Source organism: Corvus hawaiiensis, chromosome 30 (assembly GCF_020740725.1).
Source record: "Corvus hawaiiensis isolate bCorHaw1 chromosome 30, bCorHaw1.pri.cur, whole genome shotgun sequence".
Lineage (NCBI taxonomy): Eukaryota > Metazoa > Chordata > Aves > Passeriformes > Corvidae > Corvus > Corvus hawaiiensis.
Window position 1 is genome coordinate 17,109,053 of NC_063242.1, and position 13,241 is coordinate 17,122,293.

Consider the following 13,241-nt stretch of genomic DNA (forward strand, 5'->3'; position numbering starts at 1 on the left):
TAAATCATTGAACAAGCCAAGTTCGGAGTGACCTCAAAAGTTCATCTGGCCTAACCTTTTATAGGAGGGGGAGCCTCAAAGAGATGGTCTAGCACCCAGACCAGTCACAAATTACAAGTGCAACAAGTGCAAAGACAAGTGTGAAATCCTGTACTGGGATGACACAGCTAAAGAGCCCAGTACAGGCTGGGATCTGTGTGGTTGGGAGCTGCCTTGCTGACCTGGGAGACAGCAAGCTGAGCATGAGTCAGCAGAGCACGGCTGCAGCAACAAAGGCAAACTGGATCCTGGGCTGCACCCACTGGGGCATTAGTGACAGAGACAGAGATGTGGTTATCCCTCTCCACTCAGTGCTGGTCAGGCCACACACGGAGGGCTGTGTCCAGTTCTGGTCCCTACATTTTAGATTCACTTACTGAGAATTTTTTATATAAACCCAAACCATAATATGTTATGAATGTCAAAGTGTAAAAAGAACAGCATTTCTGTAATGTGCGATATAATTGCCCTGTTCAAGGAAGGGTAGACAAAACCTTGTGTTTCCTTTAATCTCTAAGATCTTAAGTGCAAAATGATTTTGAAATCACTCCTTTCTAGCATTTTGTAGAGTGTTCTTCTGGCTTAAAAGTAATCCTGGCTAAATTAGATTTCAGAAGTCTGTTTCTGATTTATGGATAATAACCACTGTAGGAAAAAATAGGATGGATTTTAAAGGTCATGTAGTCCAAACACATCTGAAAGAAGTTTTCAAGTAATCTCCTGTCCCTCTCCTAAGTTATCTTCTGAATGTTTTTTTTCTCTGCACTGGGAATTGATGTTGTTTTGTGGACTTGTGAGTTAGGTTTGCAAGACTTCTATTACTGAAGTCTCTGTATAGCAAGCTGAAATGCTATATTTTTACAGAGGTAAGGAACTTAAAACCATTTTCTGTCTTACTTTTAAATAAACTTTTTAGTTTTGTTCTTGTTTTGTTTGAAAAAATGGAACATTGGCTGAGGGGAGAGCTATTTCTGCAGTGCAGATACAGTGGAGGAATCTGTTTAGTGTGATCACTATGTATGTCCTTTAATGTCTTTAATGTGATTTTGGTTTTAACCTAATTTCTCACCGTTTGAAAACCCTGCTGGGCTCCTTGCCATGTTGCCAAATAATTGAAGCTCTGTTAAGCTGTTGAAAACTCTACCAACAGTAGCTGCACAACAAATGCATTAATGCATTTTAAACACTGGCTTTCTTTTTTCTTCTTTTTTTTTTTTAATTCTTATTGATTTGGTAGCGCTTTCTCTGAGCAAGTCTGCCCTAAAAGTGATTCAGAACTAGAAGTTAAGCCTGCTGAGAGCCTGCTCAGATCTGAATCTCACATGGAATGGACATGGGGAGGATTCCCAGAATCAACCAAGGTAAATTTCTTTAATGTCTCTAGCTTTGTAACTGAGTTTTGGCATATTTAAGACTGCCCTAGGAGAGGATTGGAAATCTGCTGCTGTTGTTCAGAAAGATACGGCTGAAATGGGGAAGTAGCAGCCCCTTGTGGCAGGCAGAGGGAGTCAGCTTTGTTGAGTTCAAAACCTGCTCAGCAAAGTAATCCCAGAAAACCTAGCAGTGAAAGTCTGACTTTTTTAAATTTTTAGTTAAAACCTGAAGGAAACAACTTTAGAAATTAATTTTCTTTACTGTAGAGTAAGTTTTAGTTCATTCCAGAGGATCTGTAGCCTAGATAAGAGTAAATTTGGTATCTAACAGAGGCCCTCAGACATCTGCACTTACGCTTTGTCCTTGCTGTGGTTTGGTCAAGTCAACACTTCCTCTATGCCGGTTTCTTTACTGGACTTGTAAATTAGCTCATGAAAATTCTTTTGCAGGGAACTTTGCTAATATGGTGGGACATGTTTTATGTTGCTAAAATACTTGTTTAAATTATTTACTGGTTTACTTGTGACCAGAACTTGTACCACAAGTACAAACTTAGTGTTTAGAACAGAATAAAACTAACAGGTGAAGTGAAAGGATTGACTAGACTTTTGCTTTCCAGATAAGTAAGAAAGAAAAACTGGAGCATTGCAGAACAGCTACCATTACTCCATCAGAGAAGACTCACTTTAGGGTCATCCTCAGCTCTGATGAAGTTGAAGACGATGATGATGTGAAAGATTCTGTCTGTACAGTACTGAAACCTGAGCCAAGAACTCATCCTCTGCTTAAGCAGATGGATGTTAAAGACTCTCTTGCTTCTGCAATCGTAGAACCACAAGTTCCATTGCCATTGGATGGTGATCATCATTCCAGAATATTGGTGGATCCGTTACCAGAAACAAAGCCAACAGCCAAAACTGACTCTCCTTCAAAAAAGAAAGGTATGGAATAAAGCTCTTGATTCTTGCCTTCAGTGTGATCTACCAAACTTGAGGTCATAGTGGAAAAAGTATAAATATGCCTTTTCAGTTTTCCCTATTTAAAATTTTATCTGACTAAAATTATAATGAAACTCTGGAACTTACAAATCGTGCAAGTAAGTCTGAATCTTCCATGATTATGTTTGTATTTAACGTGTCTGGGTAACTTCATTTTAGTAATCTTAATTTTTAAAATTAACAGGGGTGCACAAGCGAAGTCATCATCAAGGCCCTGATGATATTTACTTGGATGACCTAAAGGCTTTGGAACCAGAAGTTGCAGCACTCTACTTTCCCAAAAGGTAATTTTGAAGGAAAATGCTGTAAATCTGGGGTAATTCTGCAGTTGCATCACCAGAGTCATTACATTTATTATTTATGCACCAGTTCTGATAAAAAGAATCGCACTTCATGTTTCTAGGCTTTTGTGAAGTAATCAGTACTAATCTCATTGTGAAAATTCTAGTTTGACAAGAAACACAATGAAAGATCACATGGGAGGTGACTACTGAGAGTTACCTGTTTGTGGAACCTCAGTGTTCTGCAGACACAGAGGGGAGTGCATTGAAACTGCACTTGTGTCAGTACTCTTGTTTAGCCGTATTGTGGACTTGGCAGTGGATCAAAGTAGTAACTCTAGCCTTAAATGACAGTGTGACTTTTTTTTATGTCATTTTTCTTTTCTGTTGTACTTTTTCCAACAGACAATGTTCTGAAAACACCAAAAGAAGTGCCCTATTTTTCCTTTTTCTTTACAACTTTCTGGTAAAAATTGAGGAGCACAGTATTCTGCAGAAGCTGAATGTAGAGGATGTTTTCTTAATTTAAATCCAATTTAGGCAAGAAATGTAATTATTGCCCAGTTTAGTGTAATGTTAGGAGAACTGGAAACAGTCTGCCAATATTTTGAAGGGTTGGTGTGGGTGTGTGTCTGGGTTTTTTGTTTGGTTGGGTTTAAATTTATGTTATGAAATGCTGTAAAAATGCAAAAGCAAGATTTTTTTTTTTTTTTTTTTTTTTTTTTTTGAGTAATCATGTAGTGTGTTCTGTAACCTAAAATCTGTACATTTTTTTTAAAGTAAAATACTTTTCACTTTCCTTTAGTGATTCTGATCCTGGCTTCAGGCAGTGGACAGAGTCAGATACCCTTTCTGGTTCCCAGTCACCCCAGTCAGTGGGAAGTGCTGCTGCTGATAGTGGTACAGAGTGCATGTCTGATTCTGCTATGGACTTGCCTGATGTTACACTTTCACTTTGTGGAGGTCTCAATGAAAATGGAGAGATTTCTAAAGGTATGTGAAAGACTAAAGCATAAAGGGGAATAGAGCTCAGGCAGCTAAACAAATGAAGTGGCTTGAATGCTCTGATTTCGTCCTCACAAAACTTTAGCTTGTTACTATGCTCACGTTGAGAAAAGGGGATAGAAAATCTTCGTTTTTCTAAAATTCACAAGCATTTGCTAAGCAGAGATAGCAGAATTTAACCTCAGATAAATCAAGAACACTTGATGTCTTGAGAAGCTTTCTGTCTCCTTTTTCGTACTATATATTGTTTATCTGACCAACTACATTGATTTCTGGCTGCAAGTCCTTGTTTAGTCCTATATAAATCTTAACAATTCATCTTCTTTCCAATTGCCTGATTTTTCTTCTTTTTCAGTTTTTTTCAAGTGATAAAAAAACCCCTCTGTGTTGGACTATTTTTTCTGCTCTTCTTCTTCTGTCCTAAATGATTGTTAACCTCTAGATTGTTATCAGCTGACTATTCTCTTTTAATGCTTTAGCTTGTTTAATATTGAAGTCATATGTATTTTTGAGGGAGCTTTTAGGAGCATAAAATCTTCATGGACATGTACTGCAGTGTTTTCATATTACTTTTTTAAATGGTCATCCAGTCTCTTAATACATTTAGTGAAATTTAGGTGCTTATTAATAAAAACTCAGGACTGTTCTCGTGGTAACATGGTAGTAATACTGGATTTGATTAGAAAAAAAGGATGTCTTGATTGCAGAGTCTTACACTAAATCATGGATTTCTGCAAACATGTATAGAAACTAGTTATGAAAATGCTAGTTAGTGATAGTAGTTTTTCAAACCTGAAAAGCTGATATCACCCTTCCCCCTCTTCTTTTAGTGTAGAATGTAGGCCCCTTACCTGCCATCACAATTTTTGAAGAAAACTTGTCTAGACAAGCATGGCTTTCTTTTTCCAACCTTTGGACTGAATTAGTTCCTCCTTATCCTTCCTCTTCTAATTTCCTAATGCTCTTTACTGTGACTGTTGAAGTGGTACAAGGCTTTTTCTGTAGGGAGGAGGCAGTCACAGGATCCTTGACAGGTAGGCCACATTAGCCCATCTTCAGTGATGCTGCAAGATCAGCAGAGACTCTGAAATGACGAAAGGGTTTTCCTAGATACAGACTAATCAGACATCTTGGGATTTTTTATTATTATTTTCTAATTAAAATCTCTTTCTATTGCAGAAAAATTCATGGAACATATTATTACTTATCATGAATTTGCTGAAAACCCTGGACTCATAGACAATCCTAATTTGGTAATACGGATTTATAACAGGTAAATTCTCTGTGTCATGTAACTAGGTCATAGAAAATCCCATTTCAGATCTTGTCTCTGAAGTGAGCACATTTCTCAGCTTCTATTGCAATTTGTGTGTAAATCTGTTTGAACCAAAGATTTGAATTAAATTTAGCTTTAGCTTAAGTGAGATTTTTTTTCTGCAATTGCCACTGATGTTGAATTGTATATATTAAAATGACTTTGCTTGCAGAAAATGTTAATATTAGTGGTTTGGCAGCAAATACATATTTTCATCAACACAAGGGCAAGTTTTCATGCTGGTATTTATTGATCTGTAGTCAGATTTTGTAATATCTTACCAAAAACGTGTTTTAAAACAGGTATTATAACTGGGCATTGGCTGCTCCGATGATTCTGAGTTTGCAGGTGTTCCAGAAGAGTTTGCCTAAGGTAAATAGATAAATGCATACTTTCTTTGAAAATTTTGTATGTAGTAACACCTGATTATCTCTTTGTTTTTCTATACAAATTAAAAACACGTCTAATTTTTCAGGCCACTGTTGAGTCTTGGGTCAAAGAAAAGATGCCAAAGAAGTCTGGACGGTGGTGGTTCTGGCGCAAGAAAGAAAGCATGACTAAGCAGGTGGCTGAGACCTACTGTGATTTTTTTTTTCTGTTAGGTGTTAAAAGATGAAAAAAGGTGTTAAAAGGTTAGGTGTTAAAAGATGAAAAAATTATAATTTGTCAGCAGTACCTCAAAACAGCGCTCATATAGCTCAGTGTCACTGATGGCCAGCTGAGAGTTGCATAGCTGTAGCTGCATCTGTTCATTTAGATTCAGACTGCATCATTGTCTGGTGTTACTAGTTTCTTCAACAAAATTTACTGTATTCAGCTGTTGTACATTATTCTTTAAAGTCTTTCTTCTAAGCCATAAGCAGTTATCAAAGCTACTCTTCAATCACTGCAGTATGTTTTAGGAATATACACACAAATAAATATGTATGTGCTGTACTGCATAATAGTTAAGCTGAGACACCCCATTTTAGTCTAAATCAAGCTTTCTTAACCTTGAGTATGGGCCTTAAACTTGCCCACAAAAAAGCGATTTATAAGCTTAAAAGATTGACAGCTCCTTTAATGCTAAATTCATTGTGTTAATCTAGTAGTTCTCAATTTCTGGCACACAGTTTTGTTTCCTGAAATAATGAAAAGCTTTAATAGATAATTTCTTCATAAGCATCCTTTTGTTAAATAATTTTTAGAACTTATTATGTAGAATGGATGGTTCTGAGACTTAATATAGTTTATGTACTACTTTGGTAGCTGTTTTTCACTTGGATTGGTTTAAAATGCTTAAAATGTCAATATGTTCTTTATTATCGTGTTGCTTTAGATACCAGAGGCAAAAGAGGGGAAAACTGAGACGCAAAGAGCAAATGAACTGCCAGCAACTATAAAAGAGCAAGTTAATAGTAGGTGTGTTCCTGTCTGAAGACTTATTTGTGGACCGAATTGTATCTTCTTTTCCTTTTTTTTTCTTTTCTTTTGGAATGAAGAATTCAGTATTAATGTACTGTGGGAAAAAACATTTTCCTGTAAGCTACTGAAGAGGAACCAGATGTGTATAGCAAACAATTCAGCAAAATAATGTGGCAGCAAACATTGTAGGAACTACAAATACACTACAATTATTTCCTAAATCCTATTGTGTTTACTTCTTAAATCATAACATAACTGACAGGACAAATACGTACCTGGTAACCGTTATCAATGGGCCACTGCTCTGTAAATACAGTGATACTGTTTCTGATACACTTTGTAATACTTTTTTTCTTTTGTGAAGGCCTAATATTGTATGAACAATTTGAAGCATGTGGAATTTTTTGTAACATTAAATAATTGAAACAATAAAATAATATTAATCACAGTGCACGTGTTGCCCAAGTTGTCGTAGACAGCTGTGAGTGCTTTGCACAAAACTCTCCCATTCTGGGATATTTATTATGCATATTCATATTCTCCTGTGATTTTGCAAAGATACTTGTGAACACTGGTGTCTTAAAGATTTAAAGAACTAAATATATTGTGATGTAATACTTAAGAGAAACTTAATGCTGCTTTTAATCTTCAAATCTCTAATGAACAGGAAAGTAAGTCTGTGAATAACCTTAAAAGGTGAGCAACTTCACTAACTTATCACCCACAGTTTAAATGACGTAGTAACTGAGGCAGCTTTTTTAAAAACAAAGCACTGCTACCCATTCAGTGTCTCTTTTCATCTGCAGTTTACCTAATTCATCAGCACAGTATTAGTGACCACTTGACACGGTGTCTTTACTAAACCCATCGTGTGTGGAGCCAGCTAGGAATAGTCATGTTTAGAGCTCCACCAGTACTGGCATTACAAGTCTTACTTGCTTACTGGCTTGTACTGGCTTTTATCTGGGCATTCATTAGGCCATGGACTTCCTTAATCTGTGCTATCAGGTAGTAGCAAATCCTCAACGTAAGCAGAAATTACTCTGGCATAAGCATCTTACTCTATTGAAGGATTTTATGTAGATTACATTTATTCTGATTGATGTCATGTTAGGCCTCCAGAGGATGATTCTTCTAGTGATGAAGCATCCCAGGAGTTGAAGGAATCCCTGAAAATGGATTCTGCCCCAGCAGAGCATCCACCCCATGGGAATGTTACATCTTATAAGAAGTCACTTAGACTGTCTTCGGACCAAATAGTAAGTGACATGCCTGTCTTGTGCATTGGATGCTTCATAACCCTTAAAAAAAAATTCTTCAAAAAGAAATTTAAAGTGTATTTCTGTGAAAAAGAGTAGGCAGCTGCAGGGAATTTTTGATAATTTTTTCTTCTGCTGTGTTTTTTTAAGAATCTGTTAGATTAAAAACCATTAATTTCTTACAAAGTTCTGTAATCAGTTATATTAACATGTTGCCAAAAAAGTGACATTGTTTGCTTCTGCAATTTGGATATCCTGGGATATGCACATCTGTGTAACAACATACATTTTAAATTGGTGTGCACTGTGGTCTAACTTACAAGTTAGTTCTGCTGCTGTCTAAATGTATGATTTTCATCAGGAAGAATTTGATGAAAGCCTTCACTGAGTAGGAAATACTGTCGTATCCTATGGTAAACTGGGAGTTCAATTTCAGAATGCTGCAGTTCTACTGTAATAGCACGAATTAAAGTGGCAGAGTGTGAAATATCTGCTGCTGTAGTCAGTATAAGAACTGTGGACATGCACATGAACCAAGCCTGCAACAGACTTTGACAGCAAAACTGTGCCAGTGTTAAACCATGGTTCAGTTTTTGATGAGTTAATCAAAATAGACAAGGAAGAGTATATGAGCAATTTTGTGCAGCTCATTTATGATCCTAAAATCATAAAATAAAAATTTTAGAGGGAGGGCAAGTTATATTTTCAATTATTTTTATTTTTTCTGCAGGCAAAGTTGAAGCTCAGAGATGGCCCTAATGATGTTGTATTTAGTATTACAACCCAGTATCAAGGGACTTGCCGTTGTGCAGGAACAATATACCTCTGGAACTGGAATGATAAAATCATCATATCAGACATTGATGGAACAATAACCAAGTAAGTATCTTAGGGGATTTTCTTTCTTTTCTTTGTTGTTTGTTTTTTTTTTCCCCTAATCTTACTTTACTGATCCTATCCTGCTTTTCAAAACAAGGTAAAGGAACTTTATTTAAGACAAATACTAAAGGAAGTTCATTAACAATCTTACTTTGATTTTCATTTGTACTTGCCTTTAAAGCAAACTAGAAAATGTATTTTAAAAGAATAATGCCAAGATGATAATGTTTGCCACGTGATTGTTCCCTCATTAGACTTCTCCAGGTTTAGCACCCATAGGTTAACTTGGAACTGACTTGTGTTGTATGACCTCACTAATTGCTCTGTCTGGACTAGTTATTAATTCTCTTTTTAAATAGTATGGACCTTCTACACAAATATTTCTGTAAATACTCTTTATAAATTGTATGTTTGTTAGTGTTTGTCTTTAACAAAACTCATATACCATGTGTCAGGTACCTTTGATTCTCCTTTTAGGTCTGATGCTTTGGGACATATCCTCCCTCAGTTTGGCAAGGACTGGACTCACCAGGGCATTGCAAAACTCTATCATTCCATAAATGAGTGAGTATACAATCTATGAAACAAGTAGGATTTTCTGGAATATGGGAATTAATGTACAGGTAATTGGATAGTTGTTAAAAATTACGCAGTTTATTAAAATGTGTTGGTCGAAGTGCTGCAAGTGAGCTACTTCTCTCATACACAAATGTAACTAAATTCTTTCCACAGATACACACTTTTACAGGAATGCAAGCCATCACTTTTACTAGTTCCCTTCTCAGACATTTTGTTCTGCATTTTAGCTTTTAGAAACTGTGTGTAATATTTTCATGAATACAAAAGAGAATAGAAATAATTTCTCAAACATGCACGCCTGTTTTCCACCAACTCAGGTTGGTCACAAAGCCTTTCAGAAGCATGGTATGGCATAAATTTAAAACCTAAATAGTGTCCTTCCAGTGTATAAGTGTTTTCTGGTTTAATGGGTTTGCTCCCAAAGCCAGGTGAATGCTCCATAGGTTAGATTTTATGTTCTGGAACAGTTTATTACTGGCACAAAGGGTAGGTTGGTGACCAGGGTCAAGTTTTCTGTCATTTTGTTGCATTTCTGACATAACCCAATATAGTACAGTAGAACAACGGAAAAGTAATTCAGCAAACCAGCAATTTCCTCTTCCATTCTCTGGATTAGTCAAATGAATGTGTTCACCTTGTGATCTGCAAGGACCTGCAGATGCAGCCCATGTGCCCTTCCCCTTGCAGCTACAGTGAGGTGTTTGCTTTCTTCAAAAGTGTCGTAAACTGCACCTTTATAAATGTACTGTTCCTCTAAGAGGTACATAGCCCTATAATATTTGTGTCCAATAACTTAGGGCAGAATAAACCTACATACTTCCTTACCTTTCAGATGTGGTCCTTTGTCTAGCAAACTTTTTTCAAAAACGCAGTGATTCCAGAAATAATACTTGCTTACTGAGGACAATCAACTGTTAGAAACTTCAGGATTAATTTAAAATAATCAACTTCTATCTTTTTTTTTTTTTTTTTAGTAGTCTTTCTTTCCACAAAAATATTTTGGGGTCTATATTGTTGGCCTTCATGTGGCCCCTCGTGATTCATGGGAGATAATACGAATGTTTATGTTTTGTTTGGGTGGCTTGGGGTGGGTTTCCTTGTTTATTCAGTGCATAATAGAAGAGCGGTTTTGGAATTGTTTGCCAAACTCAGTCAAGTCTTTGAAAAGGCACATAAACACTCAAGCCTTTTGTGCACGCAGTAACTGTATACAAATCTGTGTGACAGATGAACATACAGAGTCTGCAAGAAGAATTTAGGGGCTTAATGAATGCTTGTTGTTATCCATCCTTCACTCTGCACTGCAAATTCTGCCAACAACCTGAAAGAGACAGGAGATCTGGCACCCGTTATTTTGTGATGCAGATAATTTAAATAATTGCTGTCATCCTACAGCTGAGCTGAAAGAAGCTGAATAAAACCAATGTGACACTTACTGAAACACAGTCTAGTCCGTCTGATGGTGTCATCTGAGTATTACTATCCCTATTCTGTTTGCACTTCCTGTTTCTCAGTTTTGGTTGTGTATTTAAACTGCTACATGCCTTGCAGATTCTTTTAAGAATAGAAAAGTCTTTCCTTGTGTGTGTGCAGAGCTCTGCAGCAATTCAGTACCTAAACTGGTGCCTCTGGATGTTGCTATAATCGTGTACTTACCCTTGCAAAGAAACTTTGGCAGGAATATGAACTAAGTTGGTAATTTTTTTTCTAGAAATGGCTACAAGTTCCTGTACTGTTCTGCCCGTGCCATTGGGATGGCAGATATCACCAGAGGATACCTGCACTGGGTGAATGACAAAGGAACAATTCTCCCCAGGGGCCCTCTCATGTTGTCCCCCAGCAGTTTGTTTTCTGCCTTTCATAGGTAAGCATGTGGGATTTCTTGTATCAGTTCACTCCTCATTTCAGAGAAAGAGTAAATTAAAAATATTTGGCATTACAGCTATAATGAAACGTTCCGTTCTGGACTATATTTGCTACTGAGACTTGATGTCCCTCTAGTGATCATTTAAAAACTCTGTTTCGTCTGAATTTCACTTGTATACTTCTGTTCCTGTGGGCACACTGGAAGTGGCTACAAAACACAACATATCAGTCCAAGAGGAACTTGTTTTCCCTTCATTCATCTAGTCCATGACTGATGACTATTAGGTTCTGTTTATATTAGTACACTTCTGTCTTTTCAAGTATACCTGCAAGGGTTGCAGTGCAGTGCTACTACACGGTAGAGAGAAAAGAAAACAAAGCGGGCAGTACAGACTGTCATGTGAAATGATCTTGTGGACGTGGGAGTGCTTCATGTACAGCTACTTAAAAAACAGGATGGGAGTGTAGATATGGTTCAACTCAGTTGATCTTTTGGACCAGCCATAGTCTACCTGTTCTTGATGGGAGGAGCTAATGATGGAAAAGTGTTGGGGGTTTTTTGTTTGTTTGTGAAGGAGGTTTTGTTTGTTGGGGTTTTTTGTTTATTTGGTTTTTATTTTGTCATGGATAGCAATGACAGCAACTTCCATTAATGTCATGGACCTTACTTTTGTAAGACAGGAGTTGTAACAAGCTTATGTGTACTTGATTAGATCTTCTGATTCAGATAGTCAGCTACAAAAAAGCAGTTCACAACTGCATTCACAGCTAGGAATTCCTTCCCATTTCTACTTAGCCTATGCACAGTATTCACAGTATTCACAGTTTCTTTTTACTGTGGATGTTGGAAAAGAGGGAATGTTTGATTGTTTCTTGTATTGTTCTTGGAGAGCTACTTAGCACTGTCTATACAACTACCAGTGCTAGCAACAGGAAGCAATGAGAATATAAATATCAGATAAATGGGGTAAGGAGGATACCTTCTATCAAATCATGATTTAGAATTTGACTGTTGAAATTTTATTTTAGGGAAGTAATAGAAAAGAAGCCTGAAAAGTTCAAAATCGAATGTTTGAATGATATCAAGAATTTGTTTGCTCCCAGTAAACAGCCTTTCTATGCTGCTTTTGGAAACAGGCCCAATGTAAGTGCCCCTTTCTAACTGAAGGGTTAAAATGTATGTACTTGAGAAGCAAAACAAACAGGCTTTTCTTTTTGTGTTTATGAAAATTTGAATATGGAAGCAGGACACTGCTGCTTCTATGGGTTTGATCAGGAAAAACCACATGCAGATACCTTAAATAAAAGTTGCTACAGCTGCTTATATGACAAAGGTTACAAAGATGCATTAGTATTCTCAGAGTTTTGTTAAATATGTGGCACCTTTGCAAATTCTTTAGAAGTATTTTAACTGCTTTATCACCTAAGGGTATTAATTCAGTGCTTCATGGTGTTGAATCCCTTTTACGTATCGTTCCTGTATTTTCTCTGCAGCTCAGTACTTCTGTAATTGAGTGAGAGAAAGAGGGGTATTGTAAGAAGAATATTGTCACCAGGAGTGGTGTTGTGTGGTATAGACTTTGTGCACGTTTGTGGTCCCAGGCTTGGGAACAGGAATTAAGTGTTTGGAGGCAGGGGGAGTATTTTGTTAAAGTGTGCATGTGTATGTTTTGGGGGTGGGGTTTTTTTTACTGTTGTTCAGGGACCTTTTTTTTAAGAAGCAGATTTACTGTAGCTTTTTTGGATCAGCTTTTGTCATTCTTTTGATAAATTGCTTGTTAGATCACATTCAATAAGGAAATGTTGAAGCATGTACTTGTGTTGGTGCTTTTTGCAGGACGTATATGCCTACATGCAAGTGGGAGTTCCAGACTGCAGAATATTTACTGTGAATCCAAAGGGTGAACTGATCCAAGAACAGACTAAGGGAAACAAATCTTCGTAAGCCCATTTTTGTTATTTCAGCCAAAGACAGTGTTTAGGAATGAGATTATGAAATAATTGCATTTATGACCATCATCCCCTGTTACATATGACATGTGCAAAGCCTTACTTGCCAGGGACTTACAGCTTTGGGTACTTGACTGAAATTTTTCAAGATGAAAACTGGCAAAATAAAGTTGAAAATAGCTTCTGCAGTCATGGGGCTTTATTTGACTAGAACTTTCTGGTCTAGATTTCTAAAGCTGCTTTTGGCTACAGCTGAACAGTAGCTAGACTGCTAAATAATGGTCTTTCTTCT

General features: G+C 36.9%; 1 protein-coding gene across 5 annotated transcripts in view; it reads left to right on the forward strand.

Moving 5' to 3' along the window:
• The window catches only part of LPIN2 (lipin 2), a 45,088-nt gene that overhangs the window by 27,424 nt on the left and 4,423 nt on the right, over window positions 1-13,241 (forward strand). For 3 of the 5 annotated variants that reach the window (XM_048289491.1, XM_048289490.1, XM_048289489.1), the window contains exons 6-19: window positions 1,277-1,400; window positions 2,033-2,354; window positions 2,596-2,695; window positions 3,498-3,685; window positions 4,877-4,970; window positions 5,315-5,384; window positions 5,488-5,577; window positions 6,331-6,413; window positions 7,531-7,675; window positions 8,406-8,554; window positions 9,032-9,118; window positions 10,845-10,997; window positions 12,029-12,143; window positions 12,837-12,940. In XM_048289491.1, coding sequence (XP_048145448.1) covers window positions 1,277-1,400; window positions 2,033-2,354; window positions 2,596-2,695; window positions 3,498-3,685; window positions 4,877-4,970; window positions 5,315-5,384; window positions 5,488-5,577; window positions 6,331-6,413; window positions 7,531-7,675; window positions 8,406-8,554; window positions 9,032-9,118; window positions 10,845-10,997; window positions 12,029-12,143; window positions 12,837-12,940 — 1,824 coding nt within the window. The remainder of the gene's footprint in view (window positions 1-1,276; window positions 1,401-2,032; window positions 2,355-2,595; window positions 2,696-3,497; window positions 3,686-4,876; window positions 4,971-5,314; window positions 5,385-5,487; window positions 5,578-6,330; window positions 6,414-7,530; window positions 7,676-8,405; window positions 8,555-9,031; window positions 9,119-10,844; window positions 10,998-12,028; window positions 12,144-12,836; window positions 12,941-13,241) is intronic. The other 2 variants (XM_048289493.1, XM_048289492.1) reach the window with 2 other exon arrangements.